Here is a 26,522-nt window from a genome sequence, read left to right as displayed (position 1 = left end):
TTGATGACATCGATACCTTTCAGTTCTGGCGTACACTGATGTCAATAAGGCCCTAACTCCTATGGGTTTCAGAACTTAATGTATTTCTCTTCCGATCTATTCTTGACTTTTGGTATCTGGTCCCTACAATATTCGATTCATCAAGACCGATTTGAACGTGTGCAGAAAAAATGCTATTTAACTATAATCTTGATGTTCGCTTGCTATCATTCTCTAGAAGACCACAATTCATTAATCTACTCTCTTAAAGTTATTATAGAATTATTCTTGGCTTTCAGGTCAGGGCTAAGTCAAGTCACTGAGTTAGCCAGCTAAATAAATTAATCCTTTATTTTTAAAATTGACCCAAAATTATTTTGAAAGCTCTACATTGCCTTAATTTTACACGGGCGTGTACCTAGTGGAAAGGTAATATCTATAGATTTCAACACAGTACGTTCCACGGGCAAGGCCGGGCAGTATTCGCTAGTAAATATATAAGTGCGGCTTAACAAAAATAAAGATGCATATGTTCAGTCTTGTTATTTACAATGGTCTTTGGTTGTTTATCATATCTATCCTTTGCGCACATATTTATAGAAAATATTTGACTGTTACAAGAATTAAGAATGAATATATATATATATATAAAATAGTGATGTGAACTATTTTCACTTAATAAATTAATACATCAGCGCTATCATTTTTGATTTCTGTAGTTAATTTCATTGGTATTGTATAATTCTTTTCGGCACAGGCGAAGCAGTTTTGAATACAAACAAATTTTGCCAACTGCGTGGCATGGATTGAACCAGTTCAAAATAGCCGATATGTTTTAATAAATAAAGTAGTTCCGCAACAAATTTTTTAATAAATATGATTATATAATACAATTGCCATTCCTTATATTAAAACTTGATATGTACTGAAGCAGGTGTTCTCCACAAATGTTAATGCTAGTTGGTATAATTTTTTGTTTTCATATTGAAATAGTTAAATACCAATATATATGTACATAACACATATATTTATTTAAATAAAGAAAAACATCATATTATTATGAATTAAAAGAGAACACCGCTCTTATTTATTGTGTTCAAGAGTGCCACTTCATTAATAATCGATTTGAATATTCTATCGAAACCCTTCAAAATACAACACTGAGAATGACGCACGAAGAGAACAAAGATGGCGTTCACGACGGTATCACGAACAAAGCCTGGAGAGAATTAAATTTAGAAATGTGAATTAAAAAAAAACGTTAAAACTGTGAAAATATTTTTAAAAAGAGAGTATTACCATGTGTAAATTAAAAAAGTATTACGCCAAATAACCGTTGGCTATTGCTGTGCTTGTTTTGCTTAAACCAAAATATACAGACATACCTATATAAAGTTTGTGTGTTCGTGGTCAAAAGAAATACAAATTGGTTAATTCAGACGGTTCGGTAGTTGAGAGAAAGTGAACAAGAATAGTAACTCACCGACAATAAATCAACGGCAATTAAAATACTTAAATTTAGTTTCAGTAAGTATATAACTTTTGTAACCAAGTCAATAAGTTTCAAAATACTTGAGAGGTTGAAATGCACATATGTAAATACATTCAATTAAATAATTGTAATGCATAATATACAAACAGATATAAAGTGTGTTATCCTTTTATTTATTGTAATAAAAAAACAAAGAGTGTTCCGTTTTAAAATCAATTCTTCGAAATTCTTTATAATAGTAAACTAAATAGAGATCAGTCAGCTACTTAAGTCGAATTTAATTTAAGCATATACTAGTATTTCAGTCATAGCAAACAACAATAGTGCCATGCAAAACATCAACAGTGCGCATGGCATGGTTCTCTTCGTCTACTCTAATGGCCAGCGTAGTTTTCAGCCTAGCCTAGCTCAATAATATTCTGATAAAAAAGAGTAACACTTTGACTGATCTTCGAGCCGTTTCATTTAGTCAGCTGCCAAAATTTGGATGCAGCAAGGACTACCATACAAAATTGCATATTGGTTACGCGCGTTTTGTGAGAAACTCAATTTGTAGCGGTATAACATAAAATATTTGCCAGAAAATTACAACTTTAACATAAAAGTGTTTCGCACAGATTTGTAATCATGATATTCATATAATGATCATATATATTATATATGAATGTACTACCTGGTATATATTGGCCCTACCCATTGCAAAACCATTTGCCGTCCTTGAACCTCACGTTCAAAGGTTTATTTTACCAAGTGAAAATAAAGGAGCAAAAGTTAAATCAATGTTTTCTTTCATTTTAATTCCGTGCGGATACGCTTGAAGCTTAAAAATAACTTTTTGTTGATAGAGTATAACGGGTATACCCGATCAGATGGTAAACAACAAATGTTCATACAACCGTCATGAAAGGTAACTACAGTGCAAATTTCAGCGTCCCAACTCTTACGGTTTTAAGCCCGAGGAAAAATTAGTTCTGCCTTTACTATCTCGAACTCCACTTTAATTAAAAATAGTTGTCCATCGAATAAACAAACATATGAGCCGCATTATCCATCCAAGAGCGGTAGCTTGTCAAATAACAACGATTTTTTAAAATGAGTTTGGGGACGATTCTATGGGTAACAAAAAAAAGTTGCATGCAACAGTTTTTCACTCATTTCCACAGTTTCGGGTGGAATCGTCGAAACACGTATTTGTTTAGTTTCTATGTGTTGCTTTACAAATAAGATTGAAGAAATGGTGGTAAGCTTAATCATTTATACAACCGTTCTCCACCAATTTACCACAGCTTAGATTTATCTCCCAAGAAGGATACATTCTGAATTTACACCTCTGATTTTAAATCCGATCGGATGGTAAACAAAAAACATTCATACAACTGTTTTCCATCAATTTTCTACTGTTGGGGATAGAATTATCAAAATTGCAGAAACACATAGCTCATAAGTTATTATTATTATTAAGTTTGAAGCCAATCGCTAAAACGGGTGAAAACCGATAACACAAACTATTACTTCTTAGTCCAGTGGCTTTCAATCTTAGTTTTAAAAGGAAAATGTTGCTATTCTTAAATTTGTACGGGCCAGTTTTATGTTTTGATCAAATGTAACACATGTAATCATCATTTAAAAATTGAATTGTTTTACGTAGACGCTGTCATTAAGCTAATGCTTTATTTTTCTATTAGGAAATTAAAGATGAGTATTTTTTTAATAATTTATAGAGTCTATTGGGTTTGAACAATGTTCGCCCTGCTGAAATAAAGAGTCTGATGCTTTTTTTTACGGCAAAATTAAAATAATGTATATCGTTTTATTAATTTGAGAAGTTCTTGGGATAAGATCAGTATTATCTACAGGGCGTACTACAAAACATCGCATGAAATTACTATACGATTACGCTTTTTGACTTCGGTTTGAAGGCCAGCTATGTCTTTGCTTTGTCCTTTTCATACACTTACAGAGGGTATTATAATTTTGTCGTGAAATGTGTAATGATAGAAGGAGACATCTCCTCTCTCTCATAAAGTATATATATTCTTGATCAGCATCAACAGCCGAGTCGATAGAGCCATGTCCTTCTGTCCGTCTGTCTGTTTCTATGCGAACTAGTCTCTCAGTTTTAAAGCTATCTTAATGAAATTTTGCAGAAGTCCGTCTTTCTGTTGCACGCAGCACATATGTGAAAACCAGCTGGATCGGACAACTATATAGCTGCTATAGGAACGATCGGTCGAAAATTAAGTTTTTGTATGAAAAAACATTTTGTTTTTCAAGATATCATGACCAAACTCGGCATTTATTAGTTTCACTTTACTCCTCCTATATATGCAAAATCCTATTAAGATCGAACCACTATATCATATAGCTGCCATAGGAACGATCGGTCGAAAATTAAGTTTTTGTATGAAAAAACATTTTGTTTATCAAGATATCTTGACCAAACTCGGCATTTATTAGTTTTACTATGCCTCTCATACATATGCAAAATCCTATTAAGATCGGACCACTATATCATAGAGCTTCCATAGGAACGATCGGTTGAAAATTAAGTTGTTGTATAAAAAAAACATTTTGTTTATCAAGATATTTTGCCCAAACTCGGCATTAACTATTTCCCCTTGCTTCTTAGATACGGACAAAGCACTATAAGCATTATGAAAAAATTGGGTCTGCAAGGGCATTAGATCGTCGGCGTGCCGAAGATAGCCTTTCTTTCTAGTTATAATTTTATTTTTTGACTGTTGGCGAGCTGATTATGTTTATCATTTAAAAGTGTAGCGTTAGAGTATTGCTTTTCTTGTCGTTTCCTCAACGTGCAATACAGGGCGTTAGCTGTTGTTGTTTTTGATGTCTGAGCTACTTGCCTGATTTTTGTAGCGGTGTTCGTTTATTTACTTTTGTTGTTGTTTTTCATTCATCAAAATGTTTCGGCAGTATGCAAAGAATGTTAACCTCGACCGAAGAGCTAGAATCACTAAATTACATGTGTAGCTTCTTGAATAATATATACATATATATATATATATATATATATATATATATATATAGAAGCTACACATGTAATTTAGTGATTCTAGCTCTTAAAACCAAAGATATTTGCTTAAAAACGTGATTTCGATATCAATTCTTATTGAATGCTTGGAAACGGAGCAAGTTATCGATCATCAGAAACAAATTCATACCCCGCGGGCACTAAAAGGACCTACGTTCAAGACTTCAAGTCTCTAGCTCTTATAGGTTCTGAGATCCTTGCTTACATACATACGGAAGCACGCGACATTTATATATATATATATATTTATATATATCTGGTATAACCCGGCCTTGTCTGTGGCAGTTGCGAAAAAAAAAAATAGCACCACCACCACAAGCAATTTTTAAATAGTTCTCACACCCACATTTTTAACATTAAGGAAACTTGAACATGTTTTGAAGGGAAGACTCTTACAAACATGGGAATAAATAGAAAATCATCCTATTGTTTATCGTTTTTAAGTTATTTAAGAAACTTTGCTAAAATTGATCAAATTAGGCAAAAAAAAAAAAAAAAAAAAATAGCATCAGTTTTCAAAAATCGATTTAAAATAAAAAAAAGAGAATAAGTGAGGAACTCGTTAGTTAACAATTTTGAACTATTAATACTAAATCTATATTGATAATTTAATATTTAGTACAGTGTCCTTTATTAGCAATAAAAACAAAAACTGAGTGTTGCCATCGTTTTAGGGGAATTTTGGACGAGGACTCTTTAATTTCTTCCCAAAGTAATCCGATAGTGGTTGGTTTGGAAGCAGCAACTGCCTTCTTGACGTCGAATCACAGATTTTCAATGGGATTCAGGTCAGGCGACTCAGCAGGCCACTACAAAACGTTCCCAGAGTTTGCCCTGAACCATTCCTTTGCTTTCTTGCTGGTGTGTTTGGGCTCATTGTCCTGTTGAAAGGCCTGTACGAGTGGCATTTCGTATTCTGCAAAGAGGAACATAACTGTCTCCATGATATTCACATACACGTGCTGATCCATGATGGTTTTATCTAATGTATTGGACCTACTCCATAGTAGCAAAAGCTACTTAAGCTCTTTTTTTAAGCTCGGTAGCAGAATTGAAGGATCCCTTCGTGTTCTGACGAATCAGTCTCTTGACATGAAGGGGAGTCATAGATCGTTATCGTCCGCGTGTTTCAATATTTTTTTCATAGTTTAAGACGTTTTAAATTATTTTATTGGAGTATCCTACAAATTGACCAACTTCTCTGTAAATTTTTCCGTCCAATATCAATTTTTTGATAGGGTCGCGCTTCTCTGCAGTGCAGTGCGTTCCATGTTCCATTGTAATGATTATTTTTTACTTTTATGATAGAAAAAATGATATCTTAGTCAAAACTAATAATCGATAACTTACTCCGTTTCCAAGCAATAGACAAAAATCGATATCGATATCCTGTTTTTTGGGCAATTTTGGTAAATAATAAGACCTAGAGTCACCAAACTTGACATATAGCTTCTAAAATAGAATATATATATATGCATTTGATGTTGGAAGAAGAGGGTTCAGGGTATCCTCTAGTCAGGAACTCCCGACTAGAACCTCTTACTTGTTTTTCTGTATTTTTAGGGGCTTTTTTCTTAAAATCCCCCCAAAAAAATATAGACAGAAATTTTAAGAACGCTAACACTGTTTTCATTATATTATATAGAGCTTTGAAAATAAGTTTGATGCAAATTGGACAAAACTTTAAATTAAACAAAAAATCCTTGTAATGCACTTTCCACCGAAGGAGTTTAGATTTTGCGAAATATGTGAAATAAGTCTCAAATGATTTTTATGTAGATCCTTGGAAATTATTTAAAGGGCGAAACGCCAACCACAAAATCTTTGAACCCCGTTTCCACCAAGGAGGGATGAATTTTCAAAAAAGTACAAAACACCTTTCAATTGAATTTGAACACATTTCTTTGAAAATGAGTTTCATACAAACATTTTTCGCTAATTACCCACTGTTGTGAGTGGAATTTCCAAAATCACTGAAATACGTATATATTTAGTTCTTATGTAGAGTTCTGAAAATAAATTTTAAACAAATCGGCCAAAACTTAAAACTTCCTGAAAAAATCAAAGAATCGCACTTTTTCCCGAGGATGCTTTCATTCTCCGAAAAATGTGAAAATCGTATTAAATAACTTTGCATATAGATCTTTGGACATAAATTTGAGAGCGAAACGTCAGCCACCAAATCTGTGACCCCCATTTTCATCATGGAGGAAAGCAGCATTTCTAAAAGTGTGAAACACCCCTCAAAAGAATTCAAACAAAGATCTTTGAAAATGAGTTTGAGGTCGATCGGATGGTAAACAAAAAAGTTTCATACAACCGTTTTTTGCGATATTTCCACACTTGCGTGTGGAATTTCCCGGAAACCCAGTCTTAACGTACAATTTGAGCTTCTCAGCTCTTACGGCTTGGTCTGTGCTTTGATCATCAATCAGCCAGTCAGTCGGTCAGGACAAACAGTTTTATATATGAAGATCGAGTATCTTTTAGTTAATAGCTTTCTTAAAGAGAACTGTAACGAGGTTGAAGCCTATTGAGAGTACTATTCTATTTTATTTTAATTTCGAAAATTTATTTGTATTACTGCTTATGCAAACGAGCTTGTAGAGCGGGCTGCATTTGGTATTGGTAAAAGGGGGTTCAGGGTATCCCCTAGTCGGGTACTCCTGACTAGAGCCTCTTGCTTTTTTTTGTAAGTAATATACAAAATGGCCTACAAATGCTATGAGAACATGTTAAACAACGTTTTATTTCGCGAAGCTCAAAGACAAATTAAGACCTACTTGCTTAGTAGTATAAAATATAATAATACTAAATTCAAGAAAGAGAAGACTCCGAACAGAATTGCAGCTGCGGAGTCCATTTCGTCCGTGATAAACTTCGTTACTTGAGTATAATGGCAACCATGGAACACCAGGATTCTAGTTTAATCCTCGAAGGGAAAATAACCAGAATTGTTTCTGTATTGATATTGTGGGGGAAATCGAGCACGAAGGCATTTGTAGTTTACGTGAAACTACTTGGCACATCACTTTATGAAACCTAAAAATGTTCTGGCCTTATTGAAAATGGTCGTAACATGAGACTGAAACTTCAGATTATTATAAAGAATTACACATAGGTCAAAACCTCTAGTACAAGTAGTGTCCACACGTTCAAGCGTTATAGAAAGTCATTAGCTTAGATGAAAACAGGTAAGACTTCGTAGGTTAGCTGGAAGCCAAGAATGAAGGGCAATAAGGTCGGCTTTTAATTGATTTTAGACCTTCTGTAATATCTCTTAATGCCAGGTACACCGTTACATCAGTGGAATACAATATCCAGGTAAAGCCATCAATAAACAAGAGGTGTTCTATTCGGGAGCTCCCGACTAGGGAATACCCTGAACCCTCTTATTCAAACACCAAAGGCAGCTCGAGTTACGCGCTCGTTTGTAGTAGTAGAGATAAATTTAAAAAAATGTTCACTTGGCAGGGCTCGAACTCGCAACTAACCACCGTCTCTACTCAACAGCCACAGCAGCCAAAAAAAGTTTCCTCGACAGGGCTCGAACTCACGACTAACCGCAACACTTGCTATGCCTCTACTCAACAGCCACACCAATATTAAGTATTATTGAGAGAAAACAAACGGATTAAAATAGCAAAATAGCAATACTGTTGGTATATGTAATTCGAAGCAGACGCGCATAAATCTGTGTGTGTACATGTATAGAGAAATTCTTCGAATGTGCACCCAATTCAATTGCACAGTAGCTTAACTTTGGTTTTCTTTAACCGATCTTAATGAAATTTTCTACAGTATATCTTATTGTACTATAGAATATTTGTGTATGCTCAAAAAGTCAACTGCATTAAAATAGTGGCTTGGTGGGCAATATGAGTTGGGTTATTACCTTGGTTTATAGCTTTGTGGTGGAAGCGGGGCGATAGGTGTAAAATGAAAGGTATTTGATATATATATAATAGTCTAGAAGCAACATATCAAGTTTGGTGACTAGCTAATATTAAGATATTTACCCAATTTGCTCAGAAACAAGATGTTGATATAGATTGCTTAGAAACGGAGTAAGCTATCGATTATCGGAATCAAACTCGATCTACGCAGGCACTAGGAGGACCTACATCTAAAATTTCAAGTTTGTAGCTCTTATAGGTTCTAATATCCTTGCGTTCATACATACAGACAGACAGACAGACGGACATGGCTAGATCGACTCGGCTATTGATGCTGATCAAGAATATATATACTTTATGGGGTCGGAGATGCTTCCTTCTGCCTGTTACATACATTTACATTTTGTACAAATACAATATACCCTTTTTACCCATTTTCAGTGGGTTCAGTATATAAAAAGATTAAAGAGTAGAGGGCCGAAATCACAGTATTTGGGAATTACATTAATCAGCTGGATAAATTTATAATATGAGTTTCGCAGGTTAATTGATAAGCCTGGAGCACATACATTGTGTAGTACTAAAAAGTGATTACCTGAAGCGAAAGCCTTACTAAAATCAGTATAAATGACGTCAATCTTGACTCTTTGCTTAAAATCATTGATAGGTTCGTGGTTACAGATATCCCAATGATGGACAGAAGTAACGTAATTCCTCTAATACCAAGTAGCGGGGATAGAACCAATAATTTTAATTGTGTATAACATCATCAAAACTAACAGGAGTTTTCTAATCGTAAGTGCCTGACTACGAGATACATTGAACCATCTTTTACGAACACTAAATCCAGGTCTTAAGCATCGATTGTTTGGAAACGGGGAGAGTTATCGAATGTGGGTATTGTACACAGGGCGAGTTCGCTGATCGTTCCACACGATCCAATCCCACGATGGCAACATCTGGCTGGCACGGGTCTTTAATCTACTTAATGTACTGGAAGTTCTCTTCCATTAACCGGTAGAGCAAAGATAGGCCTAATACTACTTTATAAGTATATCTGACCGTCAACCATGATCATTGGCTTCAGATGGCTAGAGTGCGTCGGACAGTGACCTATTCCATTGAATTGCAACCTTTGGACACACAATCCGTTCGCCAGCTCATTTACCAAATGTAGCTTTGGTAGTGTACTTGCGGTTTGTTTTCTCCCTTTTATCGTACTCGGCAAGAATTAGCTTGAAAATAGGATATTGGAATTATTATATTAATACTAAACACTTCTGAAAACATATTTCTGTCAGTTGGTCAGTTAAAATTGACTTTAAATCAATACATTATGTAGTTCTGCAGTTAGTATTCGGTTCATCGTTCTTTTCTGCGTACTCAATTTGGGACACCTTAATTTTAAACGAATGTTGCATTATACAGATATCGTGATCTTAATTTGACGATTGCTTATACATTTATTTAGTACTAGCGGGGATTCCTCGGCGTTGCCCGCCGGAGGCTTAATATATTTAATACATGTTTAAAGTCAATTGAAAAAAAAAAAAATTCGAAATCAACGGTCTTGTGGTGAGGAATTTTAAGTCCAAAAATAAATTTTGTTCATTAAACTCGCTTTTTCCTTCCTTTCGTGATTTGGCTAAAAACGTATCATATTAATTTTCAGAAAGATCTCTAGAAATTAGTTTGAAGCTGATCCATTGGCAACGAAATAAGTTAAAATAACAGTTGCGGGTGGATAACTATATAACATTTCATAGTAGGGCATTCGTTAAGTTTTAATGTGGACCTTTCATAATGGGTATTAATTACGTTTAAATGTGGGGATTTGAAAATAATATTGCAGCCAACCAGGCAAAGCTTAAATCTTACCCCAAAAGTCTTTGAATAGCCTTTTCCGCAGAGGAAGATTGGATTCTGCGAAAAATTTAAAAGTTTGAATTCAAACGCAAAACGTCAGCCATTAAATATTTTACTTCCATATATACCAAGAAGTATAGAGATTTTCCTTAGAGTGTGAATTTGAACAAAGATATTTGAAAATAAATTTGGGCGGATCAAGTGGTTAACAAAAAAGTTTCATACTAACATTTTTCGCGATTTTCCACACTTGCGGGTGCAATATTCCAAACCCTCATCTTAGTGTGCACATCCATCAGATAGGGTAATTTCAGTAAGAAAACGACACTTCGACATTTATTTAAGGTTCTCCCTGTAAGCCCTTCTCTTCCCTGTTTAATTAGTTAGCCCAAAGTGGTTCCCCTCTGTTTTCTTTCTTTTTTTTTTTTACCTTTTTCTTGATGCGTACTTTACGTTTGAACAGGAACACCTCTTTGGCTAGCCTCGACATATTTTAAAATAGTATTCCCTTCATAGTATTGTTTACCTTGTGTTTAATCTTGACTCTATTTCCTCTCGTTTTATTGTGTTTTTTTTTTCCAAATCAGCTTTAACTTTTATTTTAATGGGAAGCGTGCTTTTTCTAGAGTGATCTGATAATTATGTGGTTTCGACGATAAAGAGCAGAATGCTGGTGGTCTGTGAATATATTAATGTCTTTTTCCCTATAAAGATAATGACGAAGTGCTCCTTGTGCTCAAAGAATGACTACGGCTTTCTTTATTGGTAGCATAATTAATTTCCCTTCAATGTCTTATAATATGTGTGAACAAGCATACCAAGATGTTTTCTTCAGCATTTCAATCGCGTGCCGCTGGATTTCATTAAATAGAATATGAATGTTATTTGATTATTATATAATAATTATGTTAATATATAACAGATTTTCTCCCATTTCATTGTCTAAGACGTGGTTTGCTATTGGCGATAAGTTCTTAACAAAACATCTGCACTAGCTTGTTAAGCCAGGAAAAGACATGAAAGCAAAGTTTTTCGGCTTAGCGTACTTCTGAATGGCTCAAACTTTTTCTTCGTCTCTGAACTTTATGGCGTGAATCGTAATCTACCTTTATTTTTAATAGTATTGCTTTGACCTACCTTTCCTTTTAAGGTCCCTACAATATTGCTTGCCATGCTCTACCTAGTTTTTTCGTTAATAATGCTGTGTCTTCCAAATTTTTATTTTCTTGGGAGCATAATCTCAAATACTAATAGGACCTACCCAGCGGTACAGGTTTGAGTAGATATAGCCGTTAAGTCGTTTGATTTTTGACAATGGACGTACTATATTTAAGGTTTTAGGTAAAGTCAGTCCCAACTGTTGATGCGCCGATCCTATCAGTATGTGTACAGTATGGGGTGACAATGACAATGCAAATGAAAAATGAAATGAAAAAAAAGGTCTATCCCGAACGTATTTTAGAAACATTCCATGGAGATGTTTTTGGAGTCGTTGATGAAGTATTCGGCAAAAGGCGAATCAACTGGGAACACAATTTTTAATGACTCAAAGAGTTTATAAATTTTTTTTAGAAACTTCCGAATCATTTATAAATGTATCGTTTTACAAACATCACCCCTAGAAATGTAAGCTCATTTTCGTAGTAAAATTATATCCCCTGTGGTGAGTTATAGTTATACTTTTTAAAACTATGTTCCGACACTTAATGTACGTGCTAATATTGCGGCGGCTTTTTTAGAAGTAGCATAGTCATAGCTATGGTATCAGCTGCCATAACATATGACTGATGCTGACTTCTAATGCGACGGCGCACCTGTGGTGTTTAAAAAGTTAGCTACATACATCCAGTGGAAAATTTGTTATTTTCAAAATATGTATGTATGTATGTAAAATATGTAATGGCGATTTCTACAAGGCGACGATAGATCAACAGCTCATATATTATGCCCCGCCTAGTAGGAGTGTTTTAAAGTATTAACTAAATAAGTTAATGTAAGTGTTGTTTTGCTCACCTCTGAACAAATTGATACGAGTTGACAACTAACTAAATAATTACGTGTGTCCGAGTGGGGCCTCTTGTTTTCATATAATTTTTTTGAATGCTAGTATATATCTTAAATGCAGGGTATCTCTCAGGTATCTCAGTATCCAGAGATCAGGCGGGTGTCTTAGTTCCAAGCCTTCGATATTGTAGGTTAAATGTGTGTGATGTAGAGTAGAGTCGTTTTGGGTTGGTTCAAAGGATGATTCCCTTTTACTGGGATGAATGCTACATTGGTTCTGTTCTTAAAGTTTGAAAGGTATCGCAATTGAAGATTGATTGAAGTAAATTTGAAGAGGATGCACGCAGGATAATCCCAGACCGTGTTATAGGAAGTTCGTAATAACGGATTTCCCCCTGGGAATTTGTAAGATACCACCGATCAAATGGTCCAACAGCAGGATTGTTTCAGAGTATGTGAAGTAAATGTGGTCCATTCTCTGGGATCTATGTCTTTTACAGTAGCCCAACAATTTTTAAAATTCCTTTCGCTAAAACCTTTTGCATTCCAGCAGCTTTTGAGACTCTATGCACACTCGCATTAAATACACCAGCAGTATCGTTTTTTTTTTTTGTTTTATAGTATTCTGCGATTGCGTAACTGTATGCGTTCCACAAATTTTTTTGCCATTTTGTGAAGCCTTCAGACCTCCATTCTCTGTTTAGTGAGATCTGAATACCACCAGGAAATCCTTCTATTGGCCTGAAGGGACTAGGAACTAACTTTTATTGTTCACGTCACTATTTCTTTATAATTGATAATGTACATTGGCATCGCACCCGATGACCTCATGCTTTTATGACAGAGGTGGACTGATCGGTAAAATAGAAAGTTTGTGTATAAGGGACTTTTTGATTTGACCAAAGCCGGCATTTATCAGTTCCTCTATCTTGCATTAATAATTTATAATGAATCTGTTTGTCTTCTCGTGATTTTTGGGTTTGTTGGGAGTGCATGCTTGTGCCTTGTGCATTAAAAAGGGAGGTTAATGGCCAGATGTAGAAAATTTTCCGGCTGAATAGCACAAGCTTCAAGGATCTGATCGTTGAAAACTAAATAATTAGCTCACAGTCATAGAATCTCAATACAATAGCTAAAAACATTTGTGTGAGTGTCACGGCGTTAAATGATTACTCTTGGTGACTTATAGTTGCCCTTCAGCTTTCGACTACAAATCTGCAACCTACAATTCCGATTATACATTAGCGTATCTTTTTTGCCAACCACCGGACACCAGTTCGGCACCCGAATATGTTACATCGGAATGTGAAAACAAGACGTGGTGAGCTAGCGCGGGGTTGTAAAAACTTCTCTCCGCAACACTTCATCAGAAAAGAATACAAGGAGAAAGTAAAAATCGGACACCGATTTTATTGTCACCTCCTTCTAGTGGAGCCTCAACATTGTTGCAGCGTTGAAAAACTAACTGCATGCTTATCAAAATGTTAAATGTAAGCTTAATAACCTCTACAAAGATTTTCTTTCTTTCGATTTTGACTGTTATCGCTTTTACCGACACTTAATTAAAACCAGACATCTTAGATAATTCAATTACTCCTTTCAAAAACTCCATTTACGGATGCGATCGAGCTTCTAATACATTTATCAAATAGGCATGTTCATTCGTTAGAGCTTACTGAGCCGTTTATCTAGTAGAATTTGTAGTTGTAAAAGCCATTTAGAAATTTTTGTGTTTTTATATTATGTTCATATATTCCTCTAATTTCACAACATGTTTATTTAAATAATTCATCTTCTTCGTTTTCTGATAATGACTTCTTAATCGTTCTTAGCGACTTCAATCTTCCCAATTCCATATCTGTGTGAACTAATACCAGCGACTCGGATACTTTTTTTTCGTAAGGCAATTTTTTTTAAGGTGACGATTCGAGTTGACTAGTCAGAACTCAAATGTGCAGAAATTGATATTGTCATTAAATTTATTCAAACATGAACTCGCCTTCTAGTGATGCTTGATGTTTGGGAATAAAAAACGTAAACTACGAAATGCAAAACTTTTCTTTGCAAAATTGCACTATGAGGATAACCTATGCCGTTGCCGGCTTTAGTTTACATAGTACCCTAAGCAATTTTTCAACTTTGTTAATTTCAATCACAAGGCGTCTACTTTGCCATCTTCGGTAAATCTTACACATGCGACTGTGAATACTGGTTCTGGCATTGCCAATTTGTTGGCAGACTTATATCAAACCACCTACCCGTACAGGTATAGTAAAATCAGACTCAGACTCGAACTTCAATTTCAATTCTATTGCCACTGAAAGTCCGGTTCTCAGCAATCCTAGCATACTCAATCCCGTCTACTCACATCAGGAGTCCTGATAGTGTTTCTACTTATGTGCTTAGGTACTGTGCTGCAGATTTTTGTAAACATCATAATTTTCCCTGCAATACGGAAAGAATCTATTGTCATTCCTCCATATAAGAAAGTAGAGGTATTTCCGTTCAACGTTTGCTAGTAACAATATATATTTATAAGGCCTATATTTATTTTGTAAGGCCTTTGATTCAGTTAATTATTTCTTGCTTATTCGTTAATTATGCATTCTCGGCTTCCTAGTCAGTGAACTGGGTCCCAGAGCATCTGATTAACAGAATATATAATGTTGTTTTCAGAAACTTATATTCTCAATGTATTCAGTTCTGGGCTGCCCCAAAAAAGTCACCTCTGCCCACCTCACTTTACTTTTTTCAGCAATGAGTTTCCCTCAGTAGTATCGCATGCCGATAATTTAAAGTTGTGCCTTGTATATAAGGATATGGCTCCCTGTAATCTATTACAAACCGACTTTGATGTCGGTGTCAAGTTAGCTTGTGAAGTCTAAACTGCATAAATTTGGCTCAAAATACATATTACATATTTATAGAGGAGACAAAGAGCTCAGCCGCTCAAAAGGTTGGTTTGCGAATTCAAAAAGGGATAATTATATTATTATTTTTTTGACTATCATGTTAATCAAGACTATCGTGTATATTAACATTCCTCAGTCTTAAGACTCCATAGTTTATAATTTATCTCAGAGTTGGCTACCGACTACCGTTTGAATTCAAAATATTGTGCAATTGCTCATTAACATTAGTCTTTAAAGTTATATACCCGGAGCCATAAATATGACTTTTTTATTATTACAAACTATTACATCTATGGTCTTAAATCTCTCCTATTTTAAATCTTGACTTACATACCCTGATAATAAGAACGCCTTTAAAGCTAACCGAAATAATTGTCTACTTACAGGTTTCTGAATAGAATAAGCTGGTCAGCTATCATTCAAAAATCAGAAAGAATGGCGACCAGCGATGATGAACCAATGCACTTGTATGAAGTGTTTCAAAACTGTTTCAACAAAATAGCAAATAAGCAACCCCCGGGAACAGTAGGAACTGAAAGGGGAGGGGGTTACCACTCACCATATGGAGGCCTTGCTGGGGAAAACGGAATATACCCAAGTGACTTTAATTCCATTCATGATGCCAACGGAAGCAATCATAGGTTTGCGAATACTTCAACGGTTGACCAGTATTTTGATTCCGGCGCAACTAGTAGCGCAGGATGGTATCAATCACAAATGCACAGCAGCTCTAACTATATGGGCCAAACATCTTATCAAAGCAACGCACCAATTTCTTCACATACTATGGATCAACAGCAAGTGCATAATACTGAGGGTTTAACAAGTACGAATATTGGCATGCAAATGGGTGCTGAAAGTGGTCAGATTGGTGTGCACAGCCCGGTATCGACATCTCTTCCGCCTATGAGCTCTTTTCGGGGTGGATCTGGTAGTTTACCAAACATTGGAGCAACGACAGTGCTCTCCCCAGCAGTGTACAATTCACCACAACACAATCAAACAGCAGTGCAAGCACAACATAGCTCCCTGTCTTCTGCTGGGCCAATTGCCCATCATTCCCTGAATCATACACCGCTACCTCACCCACATTCCCATCACAATCAACAACTCAGTCCTGCAATGCAAAATACCGATGGATTTGGTGGAATAAGTGTGAAAGTATCTGGTCCTGGTAATTCTTCGGCAGCGTCATTGCGTCAGCAAATATACATGTCGGCTGCAGCAGCTGACCAGAGTAGTAGCTTTAGTTCAAACCCATCAACACCTGTCAATTCACCACCTCCATTAACACAATCTGGAGTTGGAGATGGAACTGTTTCTGGGAATGCTGGATGGAGCCATTCTGTCATAAATGGCAGTGGCGCTTCAAATTATACAAGCGATATGGTGCCTGTAACCAGCTTGCATACCATGGCTTCTGTTTTTCAAGGCGCACGTATGGAAGAACGCTTAGACGATGCTCTCAATGTTCTACGAAACCACTGCGAACCAGAAATGTTATCAAATGTTAATACATCTCTTAATTCAATGGACAATACTGAAACATTATCTTCCTTTGTGGCCAATTCACCTTCGTCCCATCTAGTTGGTGGTAGCTCTACTGGAAATGCCGCACTAGTACCTAACTCATCAAATACCATTACGCATGAGGTTCTATCATTAAATACACCAGCCGCTGGTGCAACTGCAATTCAAACAATCGGAGGTACTGGTTTGTCAAATATTAAAATAGAACGAAATGCATCGACGTCAACATCTGCAACAACAAAACCAACTAAAAAACGAAAGGAGCAAATTGTAATCAGTAATGTAGGTGCAGGTGTGTCTACAACTTCTAGCATTTCTAACCTAGAAATTTCTGATACAAAACCTACAAGCTCTTTAGAACCTTCAAACGCTACACAGCTTCAACAGCTTTCTCAGGTTACAAAAGGTTCGAAAAGACCACGTAGGTATTGCTCCTCTGCTGACGATGACGATGATGCTGAGCCAGCTGTGAAGGCTATACGCGAAAAGGAACGTCGTCAGGCTAATAATGCTCGCGAACGCATTCGTATACGTGATATTAATGAGGCTTTGAAAGAACTGGGACGTATGTGTATGACACACCTGAAATCTGATAAACCTCAAACTAAGCTGGGTATCCTAAATATGGCTGTGGAGGTAATTATGACATTAGAGCAGCAAGTTCGGGAACGAAATTTAAATCCGAAGGCTGCATGCCTGAAGCGTCGAGAGGAAGAAAAAGCGGAAGATGGGCCCAAATTAAATATCCAACATCACATGATACAACAGCCATCTGTTAGCACCGTCGGGAATAACTATCATCACACCCAGACTTCACAATTAGTGCCCCTACCCTCCCAGACCATAAGTAGTATGGCCATCCCAGCTAATCAGACTAGTAACGTTTTACCACCACATTTACAGCCACAACAGCAAATTGCTCAGCATCCACAATAACATGATGTCAGCAGTGACCTAAAACCATCACCATCTTCCATTACAGCTCAATTGATCCCACATTCTACAAAGTACTCATCAGCCTTTGAGCTAGACCAACATTTATTAAGCAATTTTTTGAGACGATATCATGCAACCCAAACAATTTCTGAAACAATGCCTCCTTTACAACACCCGCAGTTTTAGCTCATTTTCTACTATCATGAATTTTAAGCACCTATATATACAATTTTTATCTTTATCAATTGTATATACTTTTTATTCCGGTTGACGGGGTAATATTATTTATAGGTTTTTGAATTGTAAATCCATACGATATGTTGGACCCTTCTTTTAAACTTTCATTCATTCATAAATTTATAATTAGGTATATTTAGGTTAATAAAAAATCCAATTTCATTTATACCGACTTTCTTGTATTCCCCATATTTTTACGACTATATATAAGCAAATGCACGTTAATTTTTCATAATCGTGTTAAATGCTCGCATGTAATTATAAAAATAAATAAATAAATATATATATATATATATATATATATATAAATAAAAACATATATATGTATAAATAAATACATATATATTTATATATGTATAAATAAATATATATGTAATTGTATATGTATACATAAATTTATATATATGTATAAATAAATATATAAATATTTATATATGTGTAAATATATATATATATATATATATATATATATATATATATATATATATATATATATATATATGTATATATATATATATATTTATATATATACATATGTATATATATTCGAAGGAAATAATCGTTACAAAAAGCCTATCTGTTAAAATTAGGATTAAAAAAACTTTTTAAACGGTTTTCAATTATGTAAAACGCTAGAGTAGGTTTTCATTAAATAAAAATGAAATTGCTATTTAATTTGCAACGTCGTAAACTTTATTGACATACGAAACAAACTTAACTTAAATCATCCATGTCAATAGGCTGCCAAATACGATCAATGCTGCTTAGATAATTAAAGGCAATTGATTTGTGCGACGACGAAATTCAAAGAGCATTTTTGGTATGCAATGTATTTTACGTGTTATTTACCCAATTTTAATGTAATTTTTGTTTTAATTGCATGGGCGTTAAGTAAAATCCAGCTTGTTAATGGGGAAAAGCATTTTGATTTGGAAATATGTATTAAGTTGTTCTTTATTCATACATAGTTGCTCAATCATTTCAATTATAAATTGTAAAATTATAAGTATGAATGTATGTGTTTCTTGGTACACAATGGTTGCCCCGCCGTTTATAATAAATAAATGAGGCAAAAGATAATTTACAAACTTGTTCAATAGTTTTCCTAAAATATGTTTGGTCATTTCAAATTGTGAACAATATGTAAGTCGCCATATAACCTGTGTTTTAAATTCATGAGCCCTTTAAATATTTTTGAAAAAAGCGTTTTAGCCTTCTGCAAAATATTTGTTTTACATCACAAGAGCTACAATTGTGTTCTAAGTAAATATCTGTTACTGAAGCCACTTAGCCACTTAGCAATAAACCCGTTTTGCTTATCGAATGCTATTTTGCTGATCTTTTCTCTTTTTCATATTGATAAGACAGTAATCGAAAATTGCGATAAGTCTTGGGTAAATGACAAATGTAAAATATCGCCAATAATTGAGTCTGCTCGTTCAATATTAAACATTTTTGAGAATGTAAACATGCGTGGTACAAAATGTTGGAGAACAATTTTTTTATCTGATCGAGAATAACAATTAGCTAAACTTTCAGAAAGGTACCAAAATATATAAATGCATTTTTTTTATCTGTTAATCAACCTTATTTTAAAAAGGAAAATTATCCAGTATGATACAAACAAAGCTCCAATAAAGTCATCGTACACAGTACTATCGTACCACTTTAGCTTCATAAAAATTTGCAGTAACAGTAGTTTTCGAATGCCCACAGTTTTAGATGTTTTGCACGGCTGGAATATGAAGGGCTAAATAAGTGAAGTGGAAAATAAGGCCAAATTTAGGCGCCCGCAAAGTTTGACGGAAATCATCCGGTTGGTTATTAGGCGAATGGTAAAGATCAGAGGAGAGCTTCTTCGATAGTGTCATAAGCAAGTGCACCCGTAGACTGTTAGAAAGTTACATATCACGCACACTCTGACCAAAACATTGAAAAACCCCTAAAATTCACAAAAGAATACCAAAATGCGTTTCCAGAATTTTGGTGTAATTCTCAGACGAGATCAAATATAACATATTTGGCTCAGATGGAGCAGCATATAACGCAAAAGATACAATCAAAACAAACATGGTGGTGATTAAATTATGGTATGGAGCTGAATTGCTTTAAGTGGCGTCGGCAACTTGGAAATAATTGGTGATTTTCGTGTATATAGTAGTTTTGAAATAGATTGGACAAAAATTGTTTAATCTTACAGGGATAAACTTATTGTGTCAAAGCCAAATCGATTTAAAGCCGGTAGAGGATTTTTTTTTAAAGTAAGTTCCGTTTTATTCTAAAGTAAATAAAAGGTGTCTTTTACCTTTTTATACCCTGGACCCATAAAAATTAGTAAAATCCAAATGTATGTAATAGGCAGAAGGAATCATCTCCGACCCCATAAAGTATACATATATATTCTTGATCAGCATCAATAGCCGAGTCGATCTAGCCATGTCCGTATGTATGTATGAACGCAAGGATCTCAGAACCTATAAGAGCTAGAGACTTGAAATTTTAGATGTAGATGCTCCTAGTTCCCGCGCAGATCAGGTTTGTTTCCGATAATCGATAACTTACTCCGTTTCCAAGCAATCGATATCGATATCCTGTTTCTTGGGCAATTTTGGTAAATAATAAGAGCTAGAGTCACCAAACTTGACATATAGCTTCTAAAATAGAATATATATATATGCATTTGATGTTGGAAGAAGAGGGTTCAGGGTCGGGAGCTCCCGACTAGAACCTCTTACTTGTTACTTGACTTTTGTATTAACACATTGGATAATTATTTAAATAATGAAAACTAAATGGATACATAATCAGCTTGATTTTCACAAAATTGAAAACGAATAAAAATTGCGCTCTCTCAGAGTAAAGAGTAACAACAACAAAACTCAGATTACTCTCTGCCAAGTGGGTAAAGAGTTAACAACACTTCTTAGGGTCAAGAGGCAGCTGAAGACGAAGCGTCTGACGCCAAAAGCTGTAATTTTTTATGGGAAGTTCCCCGCTTGCTTCCATCTCACGTGCAGTTTCAGGGCAAGCAATCAGACAAATTGGAGCAGGAGCCTCTTAAAATTATATTAAGCCATTTCCGGGGCGAGCATACTTCATGCGGCCATACGCCGCCGATCATCTAAATCCAGGGCCACACAATTATAGAGCAGAAATGCACTATCCACCTATTCAATGTCAAATCCCACTTTTTAATTCTTTAACATTTAAGCGATTTCGATGACATCATTGGCCTCGATATATTAAAACAAGTAAATTAAAAAATCAACTTCATGAACAATATAAGCGAGCACTAGCACTGCTCAGAACCTTGACAACTTTCAGAGAGGCAAAATGTCAATTTCATCAAAATAGATGACGGCGATGTTCCGTTCGGTGATAGGAGAACATATATTGAAATGTTGAAAGAAGGGTTAAAGTCTTTCGCGGACTCAATGCGAACAGACGGAGATTATAAATTTATCTATATCCAATAGGTGTTGCCATTTTTGTCAACAACTTCTATAGAAGCCCAGGTGGGAAGTGAATTAATTAAAAAGGCATCGCCGAATCAGGCATCAAAATAAAACTTCTAGATATTGATTTCAGAAAGTTAAATAAAAAACTACCGACGATAACTATTCCATCACAACCATTTCAGTATTTTACCACACTGCACAATTTGGGACTTTGAATCGTACAATTAGACACCACACGTACGGATAGAGATAGGGTTATGTTGAACGTCGGCTTGCCAAGAGGTTCGAGTTTAGTATTAATGTGAAATAAAAGAGTTTGTCAACTTCGTTAACTACGATTCCTCTTTATCTCTCAAAAGCACGTCTGTTCGTTTCGATCGCTAGCCAAAAACTGTCGACTTGCTTGCTGTAGAGCCGTAAGCTCGCTTCGGCCGCTCAACTAGAGCTTTCGCCTCGGAGACTTCGCTCTTCGCAGTCAAGGTGAAAATGAGTTCGAGGATGGTGAAACAACCGATCAGTGATGCGGTTGCAGCGGCGGTTACATTACTTAAAATGTGACTACTGTGGCTTCTTGCCTTAATTAATTTTAATTATGCGGCTCCTTACCTTACCTACTCTTATGACTGAAACAATCTATAAATATCAATGGTGATACAATATAAATATGATTATAAACTGTGGGGTACGTTAGAAGCAACCTCATACTCCCGTCGCCACTCTGGGCTTGTAGTGCCTGCGGTGGTCCTTTGAAGGACTATCGTCAACAGGTTGCTGTGGACGAAAATCCTTTAACGTATCCGTACTTTTCCTGGGGTCGAACGCAAGAGTTGCGGAGTCTACCACACATGTATTGATCGCAAGCGATATTTCAAAGGAAAGTATGGGCGGTGTACTGAACTTCTACACCCAGGGATTCCAGAAAAGACTTGAAACCTCGACTCGCAAATTGTACCCCGTGCTCACACACAAACTTCTTAGGTAACTCGAATCTACTCAAAATTCTTTCTCGAAACGCCGTCTATAAGTACGCCGCTTTAGTGCACCTGAGTGGGATCAATTTGTTTGCTCTTGAATTTCTGGCACACTTCGTAACATTTCACATACTTGGCGGCGTCGCGGCCTCTGAGCTAACATTGACACTGTCTTCCTCATGCCTTGGTGTCCGGTCGTGGGAGCATCATGACATTCCCGTATCACCCTTTGCCGTTGATGTCGTCAAGCTATCCTTCAATTGACGCAATATAGCCATCTCCGGCGCTATTACCTATGGCCGCTGGAAGATCACACATGGTGAAAAAACATCTTCTCGGCACTGTGATTGCCGTGCATTCCCTACTATCGGCTGTCATTGATTGGTGCCAATACCCGCGCTTTAAATTTAGAGTAAAGATAATTTAAGCTTGACGCAACCGCTCAAGGAAGTATTTGAGCATCCAGAATGAAGGACGCATTGAGTTGCCGGAAGTCGATGCACATGCGCCACTCTCCAGTCTTTTTCTTGACTAACCGATGGGGGCGCTGTGCAAAGTACGTGGCTCGATGGGACCTGCCTAGATCAGTTCGTCTACCTGTTCGTCGATCACCCTCAGCATGGCCGGATGCTTCGGGTAGTAGCTTTGCTTCAATGGCTTGTCATCCTTCAGCCGAATCTTATGCTTCGCGATGTGTGAGACCCCCTGCAGACTCTCGAAGAGTGCTAGCTCTGACTACAAGAAATCACTCTGCTACAGATGCAGAACGCTGACCACTCTGCCTCCTGTGTGAAGGTTTACCCTGCGTCTCACCTCTCCGCGCAACACTCCGCCCTCCGATGAGCTCTAGTACTATCAGGGTGGACTTGTCTTTTCCCCTATGGCAGCGGCTTCCGATCCCCCCGACGGGTAGATTTAAACCTTTGTCTGTACCTCCTCCGTTGTCCAGCATATTTCCGCTATGTCACAGCGTAGAGTGCTTCAGCTCTACCCGTAACCGTTTGGGAACCTCGTGGGCTCTGTCCGATTCCGTGCGAGGTGCTGCCTTCTTTTCCAAACTTCGCTCATGAAGCTGCGAGTGCCCCGGTATCGATTGTAGCAGGCATCATCCGTCCGCCAATCTTCACTGTTACGAAGATTCGATCACCGTCCACCTTTAATGTATACACTATCACCAGGTAGCTTTTGTCAGCGTCGACCTGATATTGGCCTGCAAAATGACTTAATTCCGAAACTAACAGGTCCATGCATTAAATAAGTTTGATATTCAAGTATCAAATGCTCCACCCTTATAAAGCACATTCAACGGGCAGGTAAAACGATGCCACAGTAACCGAGTATTGAGTACAATAGAACATTCCACTCAGTCACCAACAAAAAACCTATGTAAATAATGCACTCGACCTAAATAGAATTTGAATGGAAAAAACCTAAGTAAATAATACACTTGAATAGAATTTGATTCGAAAATATGGGAGAGTGTTCAGAAAGCCCAAACACCACGGTGTCCAAGAAGAGTAAATTAGGGGGAAAACTGAAAATCAAACATGTGCCACCAAACCATTGTATCCTGAAGAGGTTCTTGAGGCAGACCTAGGGACCACGGTTCTTATTAATAAGAACAGCTGTCTTACTCTGGTAATCGTCTACATATTTTACGGTATCATCTGACTAATTCGCCGTCTGAAAGCCAGAAATTTTATATGTGCTGCACAGCTAAGCTTCATTATGGGTAGCGATTTGAAGAGTATTTTAGTATAAGACTCACTAAGGCCGAATAAATAATAATATAAAAACCAACTAAGACACAAAACTGTTAACTTTTATGCATCAAAGTTTATTGCCGACGAAAATAATTTTGTTAGCTTTAATGCTCTGTATGTTATTTACTGATTTTAGCTCGGCAAAAACGGTAAATTTTCTATGCATTAACAAGCGAAAACCCACTCGAATGGAGTAGAAATCTATGTGCGAAAGCAAGGCTATAAATTTGCGTCGCATTCAAATGAAAAGGAGTGTTTTGCGTTTAATTTAGTGTTTTGTTGCTTGGGGAATCTCCGAAAAGTCAATACTCCGGGACGGGTTTCCGGTACACTCAAAAAATCGAAATGAAAAAAAATTCAAATTCCTGTGGTCGTAAAAAACTAAAAGTTCAATATTTTTTCTAAAATCCAGTATAAACGTACATGCACATGTATAACTTAAGGAGTGCCCCTCGCGCGCTGCAGTTTGACACTTCGTTGTCAATCAGAATATGGCCAACAGTGACACAGCGGATGCTGACACAGCGGATTCTTGGTGGCCAGTGCTCTGATCGAAATGGGTCAGCGTGGGTAACCTGAACCCTTCAGGGATCCCGCTACCGGACCACCCCTACACACACGCTTATTTGCCACCTGGAATAGTGACGGCGCGCGCAGGCTTTTAGTCATTGGCGCCCAACAATTAAGAACTCACCGACACCTTAATCCCACATTTAAGTGGGATATGTTTTAAAAATGATTTGTTCATTGTGTCAGTGTGTTTCGTGGCATCTGTATCTGGGGTTTGTTTTTTCTTTTAATTGTTTTCCTTTTCATGCTGACTATGTGTTGATAGTCGGCCATTGCAGGAACAAGAGTACGTGAAGTGTCCACCAAATCGTTTTTGTTCTTTTTCTTCCTTCTTTGCCAACAAGCTGATGAACTCGGCTTATAGGGAAATTGAAAGAGAATTAGACAGTGACAAGGAGTGGAATAATCACGTACAAAGTCATTAGCATAATAGAGAAGATTTGGTAGACATGGATGCCACCCAGCTTCAAGCGCTTATTGCTGGCGCAGTTAGCCAGACCTTATCCCAACAAAACGAAGATTTCAATGCGCAGTTAAACGCATTAAAATCTAAAATGAACTTTTTACAGTTAGAAACAAATCGAGGTGTACCAAAGAATTACTGTAGACCCTGGAATTAGGTGTGACGTACCTTTCGATATTGATAAGTCTGTCACAGAATTTAGTGAAACCCAAGACGAGGAGGCAGACTGCTACAGACGCCTATGAGTTGTTCAAGCCTTACGCAGGCGTCGCGCCCATTATCAGACTGTAACAATAATCAGAAATAAAGTAAAGGGCCCCGTTAGAGCGTTAACATCGTATAACACAGTGTGAAACTATTACGCTACAATTGGCAGGTTGGACTGAATCAATGCGGACAAATCATCGCTTCGGCTTCTGCTACAGGAGCTAGAAACAGTACGGCAAGGTGATATTCACTTTCCCAATACTATGACGAAGTCGAATGAAAATTGACTCTCGTCAGAAATAAAATAATCATGACTTATGATACATACAAGGCAACGATGCTCAATGACGAAGTCAGAGCGGATGCACTGCACGAATTTGTGTCCGTCTTAAAGCCGTTAGGATCAGTTGTGTTTCCATCGCTGCTAAAAGACTTACCATCTGCAATGGCCCTAGCTAAGGGGGCAGAGGCGAGCATGGAAAGAAGTGCATTTGCGGTTTCGTATGCGAAAGCATTAGAAGAAAAAGCTCACATTCACAACAACAACATGTAAGAGGTTCTAGTCGGGAGCTCCCGACTAGGGGATAACCTGAACCCCTCTATTCCAACACCAAATTCAGCTTACGCTACACGCTCTTTTGCTTTACTTGTAACAAATTTTAAAAAAAAAGTTTTTTTTAGCAGGGTTCGAACTCGCAACTAACCGCACTACTTGCCGCCATATCTACTCAACAGCCACAAAAAAAAGTTTCCTCGGTAGGTCTCGAACTCGCGACTGACAACACCACTTGCCACCGCCTCTACTCAGCAACCAGAACCAATAATTGAGTCTTAGTGAAAAAAAAACGTATTAAAATAGTAGACTAATACCCATCCTAAAGAGTCAGCTAAATCGTTAGCGGTGCACCGATGGACCCGAACTACAGGAAGCACAGAAAACAATACAATCGCAATTGCAATGCCGTTCATAAATTTGAAGCAGACGCGCATGAATATGTGTGTGTAAGTTAACAGAGACCAACGACACCAGCTCCAGATGCTGATATAGCACTGGGCCGGATATTCTTACGAGTTGTTATTTTTAATTTTTAATTCGGCTTTCACTGAGGCACATCAGCCCAGCGACTTAGCGCATAAATTAACTCACTCGCTACGGCGTATCGGTCTAGTGATTTATAAGCCATAG

At 36.8% G+C, this 26,522-nt stretch overlaps 1 protein-coding gene across 1 annotated transcript; it reads left to right on the top strand.

Moving 5' to 3' along the window:
* Positions 1–1,236: 1,236 nt before the first annotated feature.
* On the top strand, positions 1,237–18,145 carry LOC115763964 (protein daughterless-like). Its single transcript, XM_030706762.1, has 2 exons — positions 1,237–1,506; positions 15,588–18,145. The coding sequence occupies exon 2, from the start codon at positions 15,637–15,639 to the stop codon at positions 17,665–17,667; it is 2,031 nt and encodes a 676-aa protein (XP_030562622.1). The 5' UTR covers positions 1,237–1,506; positions 15,588–15,636; the 3' UTR covers positions 17,668–18,145.
* The last annotated feature ends 8,377 nt before the right edge of the window (positions 18,146–26,522 follow it).

This window comes from Drosophila novamexicana, unplaced genomic scaffold (genome assembly GCF_003285875.2).
Source record: "Drosophila novamexicana strain 15010-1031.04,08,12 unplaced genomic scaffold, DnovRS2.1 tig00000800-arrow-arrow-pilon, whole genome shotgun sequence".
NCBI classification, from domain to species: Eukaryota; Metazoa; Arthropoda; class Insecta; order Diptera; family Drosophilidae; genus Drosophila; species Drosophila novamexicana.
Note: the sequence above shows the minus strand (reverse complement) of the source record. Positions and strands in the feature narration are given on the sequence as shown.

Coding starts and splice junctions, on each gene's coding strand:
- LOC115763964 (XM_030706762.1), top strand. CDS start 15,637: ATGGCGACCAGCGATGATGAACCAATGCACTTGTATGAAGTGTTTCAA.